The sequence below is a fragment of the Hylobates moloch genome, unplaced genomic scaffold, assembly GCF_009828535.3.
Source record: "Hylobates moloch isolate HMO894 unplaced genomic scaffold, HMol_V3 SCAFFOLD_9, whole genome shotgun sequence".
Taxonomy (NCBI): domain Eukaryota; kingdom Metazoa; phylum Chordata; class Mammalia; order Primates; family Hylobatidae; genus Hylobates; species Hylobates moloch.
The window spans coordinates 20,113,558-20,132,853 of record NW_026652284.1 but is presented as its reverse complement, the minus strand read 5'-3'; the positions used below and the strand labels follow the sequence as shown (position 1 = coordinate 20,132,853).

Sequence of the window (19,296 nt, the reverse complement as noted above, 5' to 3'; positions counted from 1 at the left end):
GTACCCTGAGAAGGTGAAAGTGAAGGCTTTCCTTGGCCCTTCCTGGATCTCCTAGATCAGTTTCTATGCCTTTGTGGGATCAGGGTACATCATTACTTTCCTGTTCCCTGGTAGGGCAGGGCAGTGGTATAAATCCCACTCACCCAACTGCTAAGCTCCACACCTGATTTTTCCCGTTTGATTTTCTGTCACAAGGGCCCCCATTCTTCTCCAGATACAGATCTAGTTTTCATTCCCCTCAGACTGGGAGGAAGGGAGTGATATTGGGTTGTGGCCCTCTGAACACTGAGGATTTACTGTCATTCCAAAGGGGAAAGCTGAGTGATCTGGTCTCAGGTCACAAAGTTTCTGTGGTGTCCCCTCCCTCCAACCCCCCCACCCCCCGCCGCTTTTTTTTTTTTTTTTTTTCCCTTTTTTTGGACTAGATGGATCTATTCTTAAAACCACACTAATGATACTGATGTCTGCAACTTAATTTGAAATGCTGCCCCCACAGAAAAAAAAAAAGCAAAAATAGGTAGAAGATAGACTTGTGACCAGTGCAAATAGTAACTTATTTTATACTTTAAAATCTATCTCTGCTGAGATTTTCATAGTTTTTCTTAGTTAAAAGTAGATTCGGCCTCCTCTGTAACCTTTTCTCTAACTTCCGGTTCAGCAGAATTACTTAACCATACATCATAGTATTAAAGTATCTCCTCTTTTCCTTTTGGTTCAAAAGTGCTAGCCAGCCAAGCTAGGAAACAAGGGTAAAACACGAGGTTCTGTCACAACAGTCAAAATACACAACTTAATGGGATTCTATCCAAGCATGGAAATTGGTTTTGGATTTAGTAGATGTGGAAAGTAGGGGCTTCTTTTTTTTTTTTTTTTTTTTTTTTTTGAGATGGAGTCTTGCTGTGTTGCCCAGGCTGGAGTGCAGTGGCACAATCTCGGCTCACTGCAACCTCCGCCTCCCAGGTTCAAGCAGTTCTCTTGCCTTGGCCTCCCGAGTATCTGGGATTACAGGCGTGTGCCACCACACCCGGCCAATTTTTTGTATTTTTGGTAGAGACAGGGTTTCACCATGTTGGCCAAGCTGGTCTTGAACTCCTGACCTCAGGTGATCTGCCCACCTCACCTCCCAAAGTGCTGGGATTACAGGCATGAGCCACTGCACCAGGCCTCAGTGACTTTTCTTTGACAGTGTCTTTTCTTTGACAGTGTCTTAGAAGCCCCTATTTTCACTGGGCACGGTGGCTCACGCCTGTAATTCCAACACTTTGGGAGGTTGAGGTGGGCGGATCACGAGGTCAGGAGTTCCAGACCAGTGTGGCCAGCATGGTGAAACCCCATCTCTACTAAAAATGCAAGAAAATTAGCCAAGCGTGGTGGTGGGCACCTGTGATCCCAGCTACTTGGGAGGCTGAGACAGGAGAATGGTGTGAACTCGGGAGGTGGAGGTTGCAGTGAGCTGAGATCGCACCACTGCACTCCAGCTTGGGCAACAGAGGGAGACTCCGTCTCAAAAAGAAAGAAAAGTCATTGAACCAGCCTCATTTGCCAATTCTGCCCTCCCTAAGGGCCTAACTTAGTTGCTTCCCATTGCCTCTTTTGTTTCTTCTTGACCAAAAGAATCCATACTGTGCCAAATACCACCACATCGTGTGGTAGAATCATTGTTCAGGTTTTTTATTTTGAACTGTGAAATGTATACTTTTCAAACCTTGGAGCCCCAGTTCTGGTGTGATAAAGTTAGGCCCTGGAATGATGAGGCAGACCCCTATCTACCCCATCCATGCACACACACCCCTCATCCCACCACCTAACCCCTCCCTCTGTTTAACATTCTGCATTTCCTGGAAGTATAGGTTCTTTGAAATGGTTTTGAAAACACATTGAGTTGCTAGATCCTGATGATCCTGTCTGAAGTCCTAAAACAGCCTGTATTGTTGAACGGTTTGTACTTCACATGGGCAGCTAGAGTCTGTACTGGTCATTGGCCTCATTATCCTTGCAGCTAACCTCATCATAAGCTCAGATATCATAAGCTTCCTCCTAAAAAGGAAATGGGTATCTTGTTCTTGCTGGTGAAGTGGGACAAAAGTATAATTTTAACCTAATTGGTATTCTGAGAGGACCAGTCTAACTTTTTATTTGTACCCCTCACTGCCACTACCAGTATCTTAGCTCACATTGGTTTAATCAGTCTTTAGTAACCCCAGGGTGTCTAAACATTTCCATGTCTAAATGTGTCTTTAAGAATGGGAAAATAGTCCCCTCTGCCTTTCCTCTTCACACACGGTATACCATTTCTGAGGTGTTGACTCTAGACCCATAGCCAGCAGGGCATCCACTGTTAAACCTGGACACCGCTGGCTGTGGCTCAAACTGAGTTCTCTAGTGGACAGTGTGTTTGTGTCTTGTAGCAGTATCAGTAGTTGAATCATGGGCCATACTTCAAATTTCAGGCTCCCACTCCCTTGTGGTTTTGAATTGTCTTCATTTGTTTTCTAGGCTGATGAACCAATTGCAGATTATGCTGCAATGGATGATGTCATGCAAGGTAAAGATGAATTTGTTTTAGGAATCTGCTGATCAGGTGTTAGACGGAGGTGGGATTTTAGATATTGAAGCTTTAGTGTACAATGCTTTTACTTTGAACCTTGAAAAAAGCTTCCACATGTTGTTACAGTAGAATACATTGTCTTAAAAGATCATAGAAAGGAGGGAAAGATATCTACAAAAACTTGGAAAGCTAACCTGAGGAAACTGAAATAAATGTGAGCTCTGCCTATGGAGGAGGTCAACAAGAAGCAAAGATAAGTCAAATTGCAGTGCCCCAGACAGGCACACACAAATTAGAGGCCAGGTACCTCTGAAGGTGGGAATGAATGTGAGCCTAAAAACAAGATAACACAATACTTGTTTGGAAAACTGTATAAGAAGCAGTTAGACAACTCCCTACCCTTCACATCCTTGTCACTTCCCTGTCTCCACCTGGACCTCAGATGGGCACCCAGAATTACGTGTTTCCACACTTGGAAAAATTAAACTAGAAAGGTGGGAACGAAGCCTATACCAAATAGGAGACCATCTCTTAGCCCTTTGCTCAAATTCGGGCAGTCCATTACTTACCCTCCTCCAGGTGGGAAAGGATTTCTCTCCAGGGAAACTAGTCAAGAAAATAACCAATGGATGTAAAAAGTCTGGTTCTGTATGATCAAGTGAGATTTCTCCCAGGCGTGCAAGGATGGTTCAACATATGCAAATCAATACATCACATCAGCAGAATGAAGGGCAAAAATCATATGATCATCTTAATAGACAAAAAGCATTTGATAAAATTCAACATCCCTTCATGGTAAAAACTCTCAACAAATTAAGTACAGAAGGAACATACCTCGATATAATAAAGGCCATATGTGAGAAACCCACAGCTGACATCATACCTAATGGCGAAAAGCTTAAAGCCTTTCCTCTAAGAACTGAAACAGACAAGGAGAGCCATTTTCACCACTCTTATTCAACATAGTATTGGAAGTCCTAGCAAGAGCAATTAGGTAATATAAATAAGTAAAAAGCATGCAAAATTGGAAAAGAGGAAGTCAAATGGTCCCTCTTTGCAGATGACATGCTTTTAAAAACAAAAACAAAAAAAACCAGAGTCTCTGTTGCTGAGGCTGGAGTGCAGTGGCACCATCTCAGCTCACTGCAACCACCACTTCTGGGTTCAAACAATTCTTGTGCCTCAGACTCCTGAGTAGCTGGGACTACAGGCACGTGCCATGACACCCAGCTAATTTTTGTATTTTTACTAGAGATGAGGATTTCCCATATTGGCCAGGCTGGTCCCGAACTCCTGGCCCCCTGTGATCCGGCCACCTGGGCCTCCCAAAATGCTATGATTACAGACATGAACCGCCATGCCAGGCTGACATGATCTTATATATGTAGAAAAACCTAAAGACGCCACCAAAACACTCTTACGACAACTGATAAACATTCAGTAAAATTGCAGGATACAAAAATCAGTGTACAAAGTGAGTTTCTGTAGTGTAGTGATTATCATGTTCGCCTAACAAAAATCAACATACAAAAATTAGCAGCATTACTATACACCAATAAGAACTAGCCAAAAAAGAAATCAAGAAAGCAGCTGGGGCCGGGCGTGGTGGCTCACGCTTGTAATCCCAGCACTTTGGGAGGCCGAGGCGGGCGGATCACGAGGTCAGGAGATCGAGACCACGGTGAAACCCCGTCTCTACTAAAAATACAAAAAATTAGCCGGGCGTGGTGGCGGGCGCCTGTAGTCCCAGCTACTCGGAGAGGCTGAGGCAGGAGAATGGCGTGAACCCGGGAGGTGGAGCTTGCAGTGAGCCGAGATTGCGCCACTGCACTCCAGCCTGGGCGACAGAGCGAGACTCCGTCTCAAAAAATTAAAAAAAAAAAAAAAAAAAAAAAAGAAAGCAGCTGGGCGCAGTGGCTCATGCCTGTAATCCTAGCGCTTTGGGAGGGCGAGGCAAGTGGAGCAGTTGAAGTCAGGAGTTCGTGACCAGCCTGGCCAACATGGCGAAACTCCATCTCTACTAAAATTATAAAAATTAGCCAGGCGTGGTAGCGCATGCTGTAATCCCAGTTACTAGGGAGGCTGAGGCAGGAGAATTGCTTGAACCCAGCAGGTGCAGTGAGCCAAGATCGCAGCACTGCACTCTCTAGCCTGGATGACAGAGAGACTCCATCTCAAAAAAAAAAAAGAAAAAGAAAATTCCAATAATAATAGCTACAAAAAAAGTAAGATTAAATACCTAGGAATAAATTTAACAGAGAAGGTGAAAGACCTCTATAAGGAAAACTACAAAACACTAATGTAAGAAATTGAAAGACACAAACAAATTGAAAGACACAAACAAATGGAAAGACATCCTGTGCTCATGGATCAGAATTAATATTGTTAAAATGACCATATTACCCAAAATAACCTGCAGATTAAATGCAATTCCTGTCAAAATACCAATGACATTCCTCACAGAAATAGAAAAACACAATCCTAAAATTCGTATGGAACCACAAAAGACCCTGAATAGCCAAATCAATCCTCAGCAAAAAGAACAAAGCTGGAGGCATCATGCTACCGGTTTCAAAATACACTACAAAGCTATGGTAACCTAAACAGCATGGTATTGGTGTAAAAACATAGGACAATGGAACAGAATAAAGAACCCAAAAATAAATTCATGTATTTACAGCTAACTAATTTATGACAAAGGCACCAAGAACATACACTGGGGAAAGGGCACCCTCTTCACTAAATTTTGCTGGGAAAACTGGATATCCATATACAGAAAAATGAGACTAGACCTCTGTCTCTCACTAAATATTAAAATCAACTCAAAATGGATTAAAGACTTAAATGTAAGACTTGAAACTATGAAATTGCTAGAATTCAATATGGGGGAAATGCTGTCAAACATTGGTCTAGACAGAGATTTTAGCTGAGACCTCAAAGCACAGAGAACAAAACCAAAAATAACCAAATGGACCGTATTAAACTAAAAAGCTTCTGCACAGCAAAGGAAATAATGAGAAGAGTTGAAGAGACAACCTGTAGAATGGGAGAAAATATAGTCTCATTAAACAGTAAGCAACAGACCTGAATAGACATTTCTCAAAAGAAGACATAAACATGGCCAACAGGCGTATGAAAGATGCTCAGCATCGTCAGGGAAATGGAAATCAAAATCACAGTGAGATACCATCTTATCAGTTAGCATGGCTATTATCAAAAAGACAATAACATGTAGCTAGGATGCAGAGAAAAGGGAATTCTTACACACTTTTGGTGGGAATGTAAATTAGTACAGCCATTATGGAAAACAGTATGGAAGTTTCTCAAAAAACTAAAAATATAACTACCATATGATCCAGCAATCCCACTAGTGGTATTTATCCAAAGGAAAAGAAATCAGTATATCAAAAAGATATCTGCACTCTCATGTTTATTGCAGCACTGTTCACAACAGCCAAGGTATGGAATCAACCTACATGTCCATCAGTAGATGCATTGATATGTTATATTTATATGTAGACATACAATGGGATACTATTATTCAGCCATTAAAAAAATGAAATCGGCCAGGCCCGGTGGCTCACGCTTGTGATCCCAGCACTTTGGGAGGCTGAGGCGGGCAGATCACGAGGTCAGGAGATCGAGACCACGGTGAAACCCCGTCTCTACTAAAAATACAAAAAAATTAACCGGGCGTGGTGGCGGGCGCCTGTAGTCCCAGCTACTCGGAGAGGCTGAGGCAGGAGAATGGCATGAACCCGGGAGGCGGAGCTTGCAGTGAGCCGAGATTGCACCACTGCACTCCAGCCTGGGTGACAGAGCGAGACTCCATCTCAAAAAAAAAAAAAAAAATGAAATCCTGTCATTTGCAGCAACATGGGTGGAACTGGAGGACATTACGTTAAGTGAAATAAGCCAGGCTCAGAAAGACAATACTGTATTTTCTCACTCATACGTAGGAGCTAAAAAAGCTGATCTTTTGGCTGTAGAACGATAGTTATGAGTGGATGGGAAAGGGGCCATATGAAGGGAGGTTGGTTAATGGGTACAAACATACAATTTGATAGAAAGAATTAAGTTCTGTATTCAGTAGCACAGTAGGGTGATATGTTGTATATTTCAAAAGAGCTAGAAGAAAAGATAATGCAATGTTCCCAACACAAAGAAATGATAGGCCGGGCACAGTGGATCACTTGAACCCAAGAGTTCAGGACCAACCTGGGCAACATAGTGAGACCCTGTTTCTACTACAAATTTAAAAAAATAGCCAGGCATGGTGGCTCGCACCTGTGGTCTCAGATACTTGGGAGGCTGAGGTGGGTGGATTGCTTTAGCCCGGGAGTTGGAGGCTGCAGTGAGCTGTGATCATGCCACTACACTCAAGCCTGGGTGACAGATTGAGACCCTGTCTCAAAAAAGAAGAAATAATATTCAAGGTGATGGATATACTAAATACCCTGATGTGATCATTATACACTGTATGCATGTATCAAAATATCACCTGTTCCCCATAAATATGTACAAATATTATGTTTGGTTTTTATTTTTTATTTTTTTGACATGGAGTCTCATTCTGTCACCCAGGCTGGAGTGCAGTATGGCTCACTGCAACCTCCGCCTCCAGGGTTCAAGTGATTCTCCTGGCTCAGCCTCCTGAGTAGCTGGGACTATAGGCATGCGCCACCGTGCCTGGCTAACTTTTTTATTTTTGGTAGAGATGGGGTTTCATTATATTGGCCAGGCTGGTCTCAAATTCCTGTCCTCAGGTGATCTGTCCATCTTGGCCTCCCAAAGTGCTTGGATTACAGATGTGAGCTATTGCACATGGCCTCGTTTGTATTTTTTTTAAAGCTGGCTCATGTCCCAGGCACCCTTTAGTCATCCCACCAGTGCCCACTGAACAGAGCTTTCAGACATCTTTTTTTTTTTTTTCTGAGATGGAGTCTTACTGTTGCCCAAGCTGGAGTGCAGTGGCATGATCTCGGCTCACTGCAATCTCCCCCTCCTGGGTTCAAGCGATTCTTCGGCCTCAGCCTCCCAAATAGCTGGGACTGCAGGCACCTGCCACCATGCCCAGCTAATTTTTGTATTTTTAGTAGGGACAGGGTTTCACTATGTTGTCCAGGCTGCTCTGGAACTCCTGACCTCATGATCCGCCTGCCTTGGCCTTCCAACGTGCTGAGATTACAGGCATGAGCTACTGCGCCCGGCCCAGAAATCTTTTTAGTACCTCATACTTAGGTGGATATGAGCAGCCAGATAGTTGAGGAATGAGAGCCTGGGACCAAGATATGTCGAGGAAATAGCATAGGAAGCATAAGAAAGCTGGAAAATAACCTATAAATAATGGCAAAAAAAAAAAAAGCAAACAGTAGGAAGAGGAACTATATAAAAGGAACATTTGGAGCATAGAAAAGAGTTCATGGAAATGTAAAAAATGATTGTACCCTGGGTTTGATATAGTAAGTAAAAAACTAATGGTAAGAGGGTCATGAAAGCATCTAGAAGTAGGAGGGAAAGCCAGTCAGATTCACAGGATGAAGTCAGGAAGACGAGATAATCGAGCAGTGCCCACAAGATCCTGAGGGAAAGCGAGTTCCAATCTAGAAGCCTGTAACCCTCACATCTGATGGCCCCTTGAGCATATTCAAGGCCCCAAAAGATTGATCTGTCATGCACCATCTGCCATGGTACTGTGTGAGGATGTGTTCTTCTTAAACATTAAATCAAGAAAGAAATCAACAGTGGACCCAGTAAATAGGGGATCAGCCTAGGATAAGATGCCCTAGAAGATGGTGAAGGGAAGTCTCAGAACTGCTGTTCTTCAGCAGGCAGCGAAGACACCTGATCCATATTGGAGTGGTAGGATGCGAGCTTCAGGAAGGGATGTCACAAGGAAAAGTGGAAGGGATGATGACTGTCTTCAAGAGGTTACAGGTCTTTAAGAATTTACACGTGAATTGGAGATAAATAAAGAAGAAATGAAGCTCATCAGTAATTCAGTAGTTACCACGTCAGTAATTCAGTAGTTACCAAGCCCAGAAAGACCAAGTCATACCACGTAGTATTGACCAGTATTAATGGCGTAAAAAGTAATGCCAGCGCTGGAGACTGGCTTAACAACAACAAACACCACTTCATCAGGAGGATGGGTCAGGGGCGGGTGCTATGTAAGCGGTAAAACAGCTGTTTGTATCCTTCACTGAATAATTTACTAGATTTTATCTAAAATTATGAAGTAGGCCAGGCACGATGGCCCACTCCTGTAATCCCATCACTTTGGGAGGCCATGGTGGGCAGATCACTTGAGGTCAAGAGTTCAAGACCAGCCTGGCCAACGTGGTGAAACCCTGTCTCTACTACAAATACAAAAATTAGCCAGGCGTGGTGGCGGGCGCCTGTAATCCCAGCTACTTGGGAGGCTGAGGCCGGAGAATTGCTTGAACCCAGGAAGCAGAGGTTGCAGTGAGCCGAGATCATGCCACTGCACTCCAGCCTGAGTGACAGAGCTAGACTCCCTCTCAAAAAAAAAAAAAGTAAATAAATAAAATTATGAAAAGCATGTTATTTAGAAATAGGCTAAATACCAGAAGAAGCTGCTATGTGAGTCAAAAGTGACTTCTTCCAGAACTTAGGAATGGGAGGAGGAAGGGGAGAGACACGTCTCTGGAGGAGTCAGTTACATGGCTTCCCCCCAGGCCACTCCTAGAGTCGTGCACAAGGTGTGCCCTAGTTACAAACCTTGTCCTGTCAGTATTTGACTTTTTAAATGATGCATACGTATTGCTTTGATAAAAACAGAAACAAAGATTGTTCTGAGATTAATAACATCCGTTAACTTCAAAGATGATTATTACAGGTGACTAAGGTAATCAAAAGTTATTTTAAACTTTTGTCTTTAAGCATTGAAGCGATCTTATTACTGTCTGTCACGACAATCTTTTCAATTTGGAATTATTTTTTTTTTCTTTTTTTCAGTTTGTATGCCAGAAGAAGGGTTTAAAGGTAAGTTACATTTGTCATGTTTTGTTCATGAATGTCAGAGTCATCCTGTAATTTTCTGTTAAAGCGAAGGCTATAATTTGATTTTAAATTTTAATCCAATCTGAGTCTCATGACTGAAATTAATTTTAGTTAAATGCATTTCTTACTCAAGCTTCTTCATTATCTTTTTCAACACTCAGGCCTCAGATGGGGCCTCAGCTGGGGCCTGTGTGTTACAACTGTTTCTTGCTGGATGTCCATTTGGCCTTCCCTTTCTCGTTTTATGGGAGGTTGGGAAATTAGCTAGTGGCATTTCAAGATTTATTTTTAACCTTTTCCCAGTTCTTCCTATCAAGTCCCCTCCTAGAGCAAAACAGTTTGTGTGTAACTATTAAGAGTTAGTGGTACAAGAATTTGTCAGGTTTTATCAGGTCCAGTGAAAAGATTTAATTAATCACTTAGCATTAAGGCATTTGTTGGATTATTACTTGAAGAGGAGACACGGTGGTGCTTGTACTACATCTGGGCCATGTAGTTGTGCACACTGATAATATTCAAGAAGTCATCAAATACAGACCTCTGACGTTTTCGGATTTTCCTGTTGCTGTCTTGGTTCTTTGTGAGCCGCTCCAGAAGCCCCTGGCAGATTGTGATTTTGCTAAGGAATGACTTTGAATCACATACCAGGTATTCCTTGCTAAAGCAAATGAGAGACAAATCTACTGGCCGAAATAAAGTCTTCCTCTTGCTGCAGCTTTGTTGTCTGCATGTTACCCCACTACAAAAGGACTCCTGATGGGGTCAAAACAAAGCAAAAAATGTCTTTATGAAAAATGGTTATTGGCCAGGCATGATGGCTCACGCCTGTAATCCCAGCACTTTGGGAGGTCGAGATGGGTGGGTCACTTGAGGTCAGGAGTTCGAGACCAGTCTGGCCAACATGGTGAAACCCCATCTTTACTAAAAATACAAAAATTAGCCGGGCGTGGTGGCGCACACCTGTAATTTCAGCTACTTGGGAGGCTGAGGCAGGAGAATTGCTTGAACCTGGGAGATGAAGGTTGCAGTGAGCCAGGATTGCACCACTGCACTCTAGCCTGGGCGACGAGTGAAACTGTCTCAAAAAAGAAAAATGGTCATTAAATGAAAGAATCAATAAAATCTGGTTAGTTTGTATGAAGATACACTTAGGAAGCACGTGGCTTTCAACAGAAATGTGATTTAGCGGAGAGCCTGGAGTCTGCTGGTATTTTGTCTTATCCTCCCACACCAAGGTGCTGCTGTGTTCATTTATTAAACTGGATGCTCCCTGTTGATGATGTGTTCTTGGTAAATGGAATCCATGAACTTTTAATCTGTAGTTCACAACTATCCCTCCACGTGTGTTTCTTTTCCCAGGTACTGGTCTTCTTGGACATTAATCTTTGAATACTTGCTGACTGCTAAGAAATGACCAGAGGGGAAGAGGAGTTTGACATGTTAGGGCATTAAAGCAAAGGTGGATTTAAGAATTAAACCATTACATGCCCCTTCCAAAAGGCAGAAATCCATTCAAACGTGACTGTCCCAAATGCCTTATGTCAAATAAAGCAGATTGCACTGATGGACATCAGACTTGAAGGAAATGTTTCCAATTTTATATTTAAGGGGGGTGGTGGGTGGGAGGGGGCAAGTAAGGATGGAACAAGTTTAGTAGCAGTAATAGTAAATCATGTTTACATATGAGATTTATAGTCGTGGGAGGGGAATAAAGTTCTGTTATATTTCCTTGCTCGAATTTCATACCAGATGCGTTGGTCCATAAAGGATTGTATCAAGTAGATGGGACAACATTCTGCTCTGAACGAAAAGTAATTTTAGAGACATAACCTGCTTACCAATGCCTGTCTTTGATTCATATTCTACTTTCAATAAAGCATGAAAGTGAAGAACTTGTCCTAAGTGTGGAAAAGTGTCTTCAGATTTAGACTCTTCTCCATGTCAGCTGTAGCGCCACCCGCCTTACACCTGCCCGGCCGTCTGTCTCTTGGTATTGGGTAAAGGAGGGGGCACCTGCATGTCTTCTGCAATGAGCAAGGAATTATGTCTCATTTTTTGACTTCAGAGGCTTTTTGCTTTGGTGCATTTCAGAAAGGATGGGGAACATTTATTATGTGTGAAAGCATCCTCTTCCGGTTTTACTGTTATTCAAAAGTGGGAAATGTACCTGGCACGTTTGAAAATAAAAAATCTGACCACCTATCAGAAGAGTAAATCAGACTGAAGTACATTTGGATAACACAAGGTTTCTTTTTTTTTTTTTTTTTTTTTTTTTGAGACGGAGTCTCGCTCAGTCGTCCAGGCTGGAGTGCAGTGGTGCAATCTCGGCTCACTGCAAGCAAGCTCCGCCTCCCGGATTCACGCCATTCTGCCTCAGCCTCCCGAGTAGCTGGGATTACAGGCATCAGCCACCACGCCCGGCTAATTTTTTGTATTTTTAGTAGAGACGGGGTTTCACCATGTTAGCCAGGATGGTCTTGATCTCCTGACCTCGTGATCCGCCCGCCTCAGCCTCCCAAAGTGCTGGGATTACAGGCGTGAGCCACCGCACCCGGCCAAACACAAGGTTTCTATAAAATTTATTCTTCTATCATCCATGTCACTGTTTCTGGGACCTTAGTTCTCTTTTTGAAAGCATTCTTCCAAAATGCCCTGAGAGAATCTCTTAGATCATTGTTTAAAAAAGGAAAAGAGTATGTGGATGAGGATGTGCTATCCATCCAACTCAGGATTATCATTCTTAGCAACATGTAACTGAAGCAATATTCTTAAGAATATTGAAGGGTTTTTTTAATTGAACTTAAGACTGGAGTTTTTCCTTTTTAAAAAAAAAAAAGTTTTCTCTGTTGAGTACCTGTGTGTAAGTTTGTGGCTGAGATGCCAGCTTAGGCATCTCTCTTGTTAACACTTTTCTTGGCCTTGGGTTTGTGCATGGCTTTTTCCCCCTTTCATGAAAATTTGAACTCAGATCATGGATGGGGAAGGCAGATTTTGATTTGAGACCCGCTAACCTTGGCAGCATCCCTTTTGAATAGCTCCTTTTGTCAGAGTAATTATGGCCATTTGGTAAAATTCTAACTTCGTGTTTGTGTTTCCCCTCTGTGTTTCTAATGTCTTCAGTCTGTGCCCCCTGAGGAGGCAGGGGGTCTCTAATGAGCCTATGGGGGAAGGTGAGAGCTGCACACAGCCCCCTCAGAAACCATCCTAGGAGCGGAACCAAGGGACCAGCTGTTCTGGCCTTGAGGTTGGCACAGGGGAAGGACTTGAAGTTGAGCTGATGGATCCTGATTTTTAGATCTCATTGTTTTATTAGCTCCAAAGAAATGAACACAGGAGCCTAAAACTAATAACACAAACTTCTTCTTTCCCAAGGTAAAGACTTTTATAAAAGTTCACAGAATGCTTGATGAAGCTGCTTCCTTTTCCTTACAAAGAAGCTTGTTGGCCAGAGAAGGTTCTTTTCAGGGATTGACATAAACATGTTAGTAGCCCCCCAAAATCTGATACATTTTCCCCAATTTGCTGTTGATAACACTTTTGAAATTTGTTACTTAGGTATTTTTTCCTCCTGCAGTGCTACGAAATAACAGCCTTTTGTAAATCTTTCAGGCTGGTACCTGCTCTGAGTACTGGCTTCTTTATTATCTCTGTCCAGGGGTGGGGTGGGCACCGAGTGAGCAGGTGATCCTGCAAGAGTCTGCTCTTGGCTCAGGGTCGTCTTCCTCCTGCTCTGACAACTTGCCTTGTTCTGCCAGCACTGCTGAAAGTAACTGCAGCCCAGCGGCTCCAGTGACACTATGAAGCTTTATTACAAAGGCAGGAGCTCAGGCCCTAGAGCCGCTGAATCAGAATCTGCATCCACAGGCCACTCCTGTGCTCTTTGAAACCCTGGGCTGGGGCCTCTCCCACCCATAGTAGGCAGAGTTGCAAAGAAACATATGCTTGTATTGAATGGCTTTGCATTGCCACCCTTCTCACTTGGTACAGGGAAAACGGGTAAAGGGTATGACCTAAAGCCCAATTCTCATTTCGTCTGTAATTACAAATAGATGGAGTCCATTTGCCTTCTGGACTGTGAAAAGTTCAGAGACTCTTTGTGTTGGAGTTCTAATGCGTGCATGTGTACTTTTTTATATTAGATCAGTCTCCTGTATAAGGTATTATGAAGCTTGGGTCTTTTCCCCTTTATATTTCTGACCATTCTTTAATCTCAAACGAATGTGTTCAGCATACTACACTGGTACAGATTGTCACAACGAACTGAAATATAGGCTGCATTTGGGCGTCTTCATTTCCTGGGGAATAAGTATCTTTCTGTGTATTTATGAACTCTCTTGTTTAGAATTACTGTTACCTTCCTGCCAAATTAAAAAGATATGAGTGTCCCTTTATTTCTGTGGGATCATAATCCATAGCGAATTTTTTGCTTATTTTAAATGTGCTTTTGGTTGGTCTATGTGATCATAGATCTGTTCATCAGACTCTAGTTAATAGTGGAATCTAATGCTCAGGTTCAATAACCTGTTTTAAAAACCCAAGGGATGATTAATCTCTCTAAACAAACTGCTGAAACGAAATGAGCAGGAAAGCCTGTCTTTCCTGTTACAGAATCATGGGGCAGAATCATATCCTTTCTCTTGGGTACTTTAGTCCTCAGCTCATTCAGTGTTAACAGGGGACTGCGAACAGAGTGCATGCAGATTAAAAGCCAGCGTTTTCATTTTAAGAAGATTTTCCCAGCCTGAGAAACATAGTGAGACTTCATCTCTATAAAAAAACAAAAATTAGCCAGGTATGCCGGTGGCCCCAGTTACTCTGGAGGCTGAGGCAGGATAATTGCTTGACCCCAGGAGGTCGAGGCTGCGGTGAGCTGTGATCACACCACTGCACTCAGCTTGGGCGACAGAGTGAGACCCTGTCACCAAAAAAATAAATAAATAAAAATGTGCACATCTATGATAACGCCCCATACTCCCACCCCCACCCCAGAGTACAGGGTTTTGTCAACAACATTTCTAATTCTGAAAGCTGGCATCACCACCCCCACCCAAACACAGACACACACACACACACACACCCATCTCCTAGACATTCTGTAGGCAGAAATACTGGCTGGGGATTTATCAACATTATTCGAACCCTCTATTTTTCATTAAAGTACAAATTATAAACATTTGTAAAATGGTAGGTAGTGCTTTGTTGATTTCCATGAGCAACATTTCTGTGTCAGGTCCTGTGTGCCAGGTAGACAGTCTCATTGGAAGACAAAACCACTTCTCCATCCCATGTATCTCAAACCTTGGATTTTTTTTTTTTTTCCATTCTGGCTGTTAATTGGGCTAAGGAGTCTGCTAGCTATCCAGATAGCACAGAAACATATAAGCAAGTGTTGAAAGTGTGGAGTTGTAGAAGTTGGGTCACCTATGTTACAGGTAATTTCACCATTTATATCTTGTAACCAAGAAAAGTGACTTAATCTTGCTTTACCTTAATTTCTTCATCTCTCAAAATAGCAGTATTTGCTATTTTTGTTTACTACACTCAGAAGATTAAACAGTAATAAATATTGTTGAGGTAAAAGGCTTTGTATTTTTCTTTGCATTTAGAAAAACTCTTGCCTTTCTGAGGAAATGCTGTTGGAATCTGTTTTGCAAGTCTTCACAAAGAGGTCTTGTAACCACCTAGCAAAGCTACCTGGAGCATCTTCTCTGAGAACTTTAGAAACTACCTTTTACTTCAAGCCCTTCCAGCTAAAATGATAACTAGACAGGTGTTCGACCATCCTGTTACATAAATCTCTCCTCCTGGCCCATAAGGATAATGAAGCCAATGGCCAAACTGCAAGCCTTCTCGATTCGGTGTTTTTTTTTTGCAGGGTCATGTCGAAAGGTATTTGAAACACGCTTAGAATGCATGTTGAAGATTTACGTCTCGGTGATGGGCAGTTTCTGCCCCAAAGGGGCAGCTTCAGTTGTTTTGATTGTCATTGCTTAGAACATCAGGAACAGATGTCTCGAGCTGTCAAGGCATGGCTCTGCGGGCACTGGGAAGCAAAGCCATGCGGAGGCGTGTGGCTGGTGCTCAGAGGTCACTTCTTGGTCTGAGAATTGCGTTTTTCATTATTTACCTGGTGATACTTAGTGAATAATATCGTTCAAGGGTAGAGTACACGAAACAGTTATGTCTTACGTCTCCCCTCCCCCAACAAATGACAGAACCAGTTATCAGATAAATACAGGATACTAACCATGTGAGATTTCTGCATATGGTAAGGTTTAAGTATCTCTTTGAGCCTCACTAGATTTTAGGAAGGAGGAGGTTGCAGAATTGTGGCTTGCCAGGAGTTGTATGACCTCTTCAAAGTGACATTAGTTTATTTTATTTTAATTTTTGAGACAGTCTTGTTCTCTCACCCAGGCTGGAGTACAGTGGCACAATCTCGGCTCACTGCAACCTCCGCCTCCAGGGTTCAAGCGATTCTCCTTCCTCAGCCTCCCAAGTGGCTGGGACTACAGGCACGCGCCACCACGCCCAGCTAATTTTTGTATTTTTAGTAGAGATGGGGTTTCACCATGTTGGCCAGGACGGTGTCAATCTCTTGACCTTGTGATCCGCCCACCTCGGCCTCCCAAAGTGCTGGGATTACAGGCATGAGCCACCGCGCCCAGCATTTTTGTATTTTTAGTAGAGATGGGGTTTCACCATGTTGGCCAGGCTGGTCTTGAACTCCTGACCTCAAGTGATCTGCCCACCTTGGCCTCCCAATGTGCTGGAATTACAGGCATGAGCCACCGCTCCTGGTCTGGTTTGACTTTAGAATTGGGACCTGCACCAGCTTGTAGTGGATTGGGCCTCTGCTGTGTCTCACCCAGCAGAGACCAGACCAAGGTTGCTGCAGAAGGGGATCCTACTGCGGAATGGGCTGCATCCCACAAGCGAAACACGGGTGGCAGGCTGGCCCTTCTCCTTCCGTGAGCTTTCACACTTCTCATTCATGAGGCTGTGAATTCCCCCTCAAGTCAGCCCTTAGAGCTTGTCCAACATAATTACTGTATTGATCTCAAATAGAGGGCATCATCTGTTTCTCCCCAACATGCTTTAAAAAAAAAAAAAGAAAGGAATAAAAAACCCTGCTTTCAAGGACTTGGAGGGCCTTTGAAGTGAAATTGCTCTCGGACAGGGAGGGAGCCAGCCTTATAACAGCAGCTGGAACGGCTGCTTGAATTCCAAATCTGCGTTGGTGCTGCCAGGCGAGGCAGGCCCTCAGCCACAGGAAGTGGGGCACGCACTCCAGGGAGGCCAGGAGGCCGATGCAGCCACTGCCTGGGTTGGATTGTTGCCTGCTGGCACACTGGCCTCTGCACAATTCTATCTGGGTTTTCCTTTCCCTGGTGCTCTGGTGTTTTGTAACCAAGGGAATGCTAAACTGCAACCAGTTCCTTTTATGATCCCGGACAAGTCTGTTCCCCTTTGAGCCTCGGCGTTCTCTCTGAAAGGAAGTGGGATGTGTAGAAGTTGTCAAACATGAACTCCGTGGAAGGAGATAGTGGGGCCTCCTCCCACACCCACCTACTCCCTTGAGGAAGCTCCAGGCAGTACATTTGGAAAGCTACCAAACAGGACTACCTCTCAGGACTCCTCTTGTTTTATTAGTCTCTGAGCTGCCTCTTCGGTTGGTTTATCTGGAGTTTTTGTAGCATCTTCTCACTCATCCACAGCATGTCTCTTGTTCTCTGGATGAAGGAGGCTCCAAGTCGTGCTAGACTGTGGAGTTCTGGAACTAGAGTATACTGTTTATTTCCTGTACTGGAAGCCAGAGTTAGGGCCAGGCTGGATTTTATGTCTGCACCTAAAACCATTCTGTCCCCCACAAATGAATCAACCTCATTAGTGCTAGACTGTCGTAGCTCCCTGAGAACAGGGCTCTGGCCGTCTTACCACTGTATTCCCACAGCGGCCCATGTGATACATCCTCAGTAAGGAAAAATGAACGGCTACTTCGGAATCTGTTAGGAGTTTTCCCGTGGCCCCTTGGGGGAGAGCTCTTTTTACTACTTTGGTTTGACCAGTACTGTCCCCACCTTCAGGCTTTTCTTCCTTGTCCTCAAAACAGGGACTTCCTAACTATTCATGATCCAAAGACCTCTAACCCCAGGGGTAGTCTCTGCCACGTCTGCTGCACCAGCTTGGCAGCCTCCCACCCAGACGGGGGCTGCTGGCCCTTCCCTGATGCGTGTGCCCTGGCGCCGACTGCCACTCTTCATCCTGCCTTGCTGTGGTTAGAGTGGAACTGTCCTCTGCTCCGAGCCGTCCCTGAAGCCCACCCTCCTTGCGGCCTTTCCTAGACCTTACCTGCGGCTATGTGGACAGCACACCTTGAGGACTCGCTGCTTTGGGGTTTTCTTCCCCTACTTGCTCTGGTGGGCAGTTCCCATCTCAAGTTTTTCTCCCAGTTGATCTGACTGGGAAGGAGTGGGCGGGCAGAGATGGGGAGTTATTTCCAAGAGGCATCATTCGCATTTTAGGACTCTTCCCCCCTTCCTCACCTGCAGTCTCCTGCATTAGTTGGAGTTTACTGTGGTGCCACCCATGTTTTCGTTCTCCAGCCTTTTTGGATGCCAGATTTTTAAAGCCAGCTTTCATTTCTCAGTGATCGGGAGCACAGAGATGGTGGCTGGGTCGCAACGTATTAAGTGTCTGAGACAAGGCTTGTGCCCAGAGGCAGCCATGCGTGAGTGGTCAGTCCTGAGTGGTTTGGATTGAAATAGGACAGGGAAAGCAAAGCTCCAGGGCCTTTGTCCAATCTTCCCCCTCAGTAGCTAGGCTCCATGCCAAGCTCTGTGCCCAGCCCCCTACGGCACGTGCTGCCTCCTCGCCAGGGCCCCTGACAGTCTCAGAATGGTGCCCCCCAGGACACATGGGAGATTATAAGCCTCTTGCATTGAGGGAGGTTTTCTGTAAAGGGGAAAATACTGTAATTGAAAAGCTCCTTGATTATAAAGAAGAAATAGAGACGCCTGGCATAGAAGAGCCTTCGTTCTTTGGTCTCTCAGCCAGGGTCGGGGACATTCTGTACCCCCATGCTAATAGGCTCTTGAGCTCTTAAGGACCTTGGAGTCTGCAAGTCCACACTCCAGAAGGTTATGGGACCATGAAGGAGGTCACACAGCTGTACCCCTTGGCTTGCTGCATTTCTGCATCTCCAGTGCCTCCATCTGCCCCCTCCCTCCAGCTCAGGTGGGACACCTTTGTCTCCACTCAGCACTCTGGGATGTACCATCAGCAATGCCTGGCCAGAATTGAGGGTCTCTGTCTTAAAGCATGGAGGAGAAAGGGGCCCTTTTGGAACAGGAGTTAGGGAAGCAAGAAGCATGAAGATTGTGCTCAGAATTGAATTCAGGGAGCAATGCATAAAAAAGCGAAAGGATGGGTGGAGATATGGTGCTTAAAAGGATCCTGGAATCCATGTACTTCTGAGGTCTGTGAGCCCCGCCGCTGCTGAAGATGAGCCAGCCCCAGTACATGCTGCCCTTGAAGGTCTATAGGCATTCTGTTGGCGTTTCCTAAGTAGGATGTATTTCACCAAGCATCTCCCAGGACCAGAGCCCTGCAGGACATACCTGTCTAGGGCAGTTGCTATCCCCCACAGTCCCTTCCCCACCATCCCCAGAAGCACCTCGGCCAGCCTCATTCAACTTCTTGCCTTTTTATTACAGTGTTTGAGC

At 44.3% G+C, this 19,296-nt stretch overlaps 1 protein-coding gene across 6 annotated transcripts in view; it reads left to right on the top strand.

Moving 5' to 3' along the window:
• USP48 (ubiquitin specific peptidase 48) overlaps window positions 1–11,566 on the top strand; it is a 108,006-nt gene extending 96,440 nt beyond the window's left edge. For 3 of the 6 annotated variants that reach the window (XM_058443769.1, XM_032759219.2, XM_032759218.2), the window contains 3 exons: window positions 2,497–2,545; window positions 9,527–9,553; window positions 10,931–11,564. In XM_058443769.1, coding sequence (XP_058299752.1) covers window positions 2,497–2,545; window positions 9,527–9,553; window positions 10,931–10,953 — 99 coding nt within the window. In that variant the 3' untranslated portion in view covers window positions 10,954–11,564. Of the gene's footprint in view, window positions 1–2,496; window positions 2,546–9,526; window positions 9,554–10,930 lie in introns of all 6 variants that reach the window. The other 3 variants (XM_032759221.2, XM_032759222.2, XM_032759220.2) reach the window with 3 other exon arrangements.
• Window positions 11,567–19,296: the final 7,730 nt, after the last annotated feature.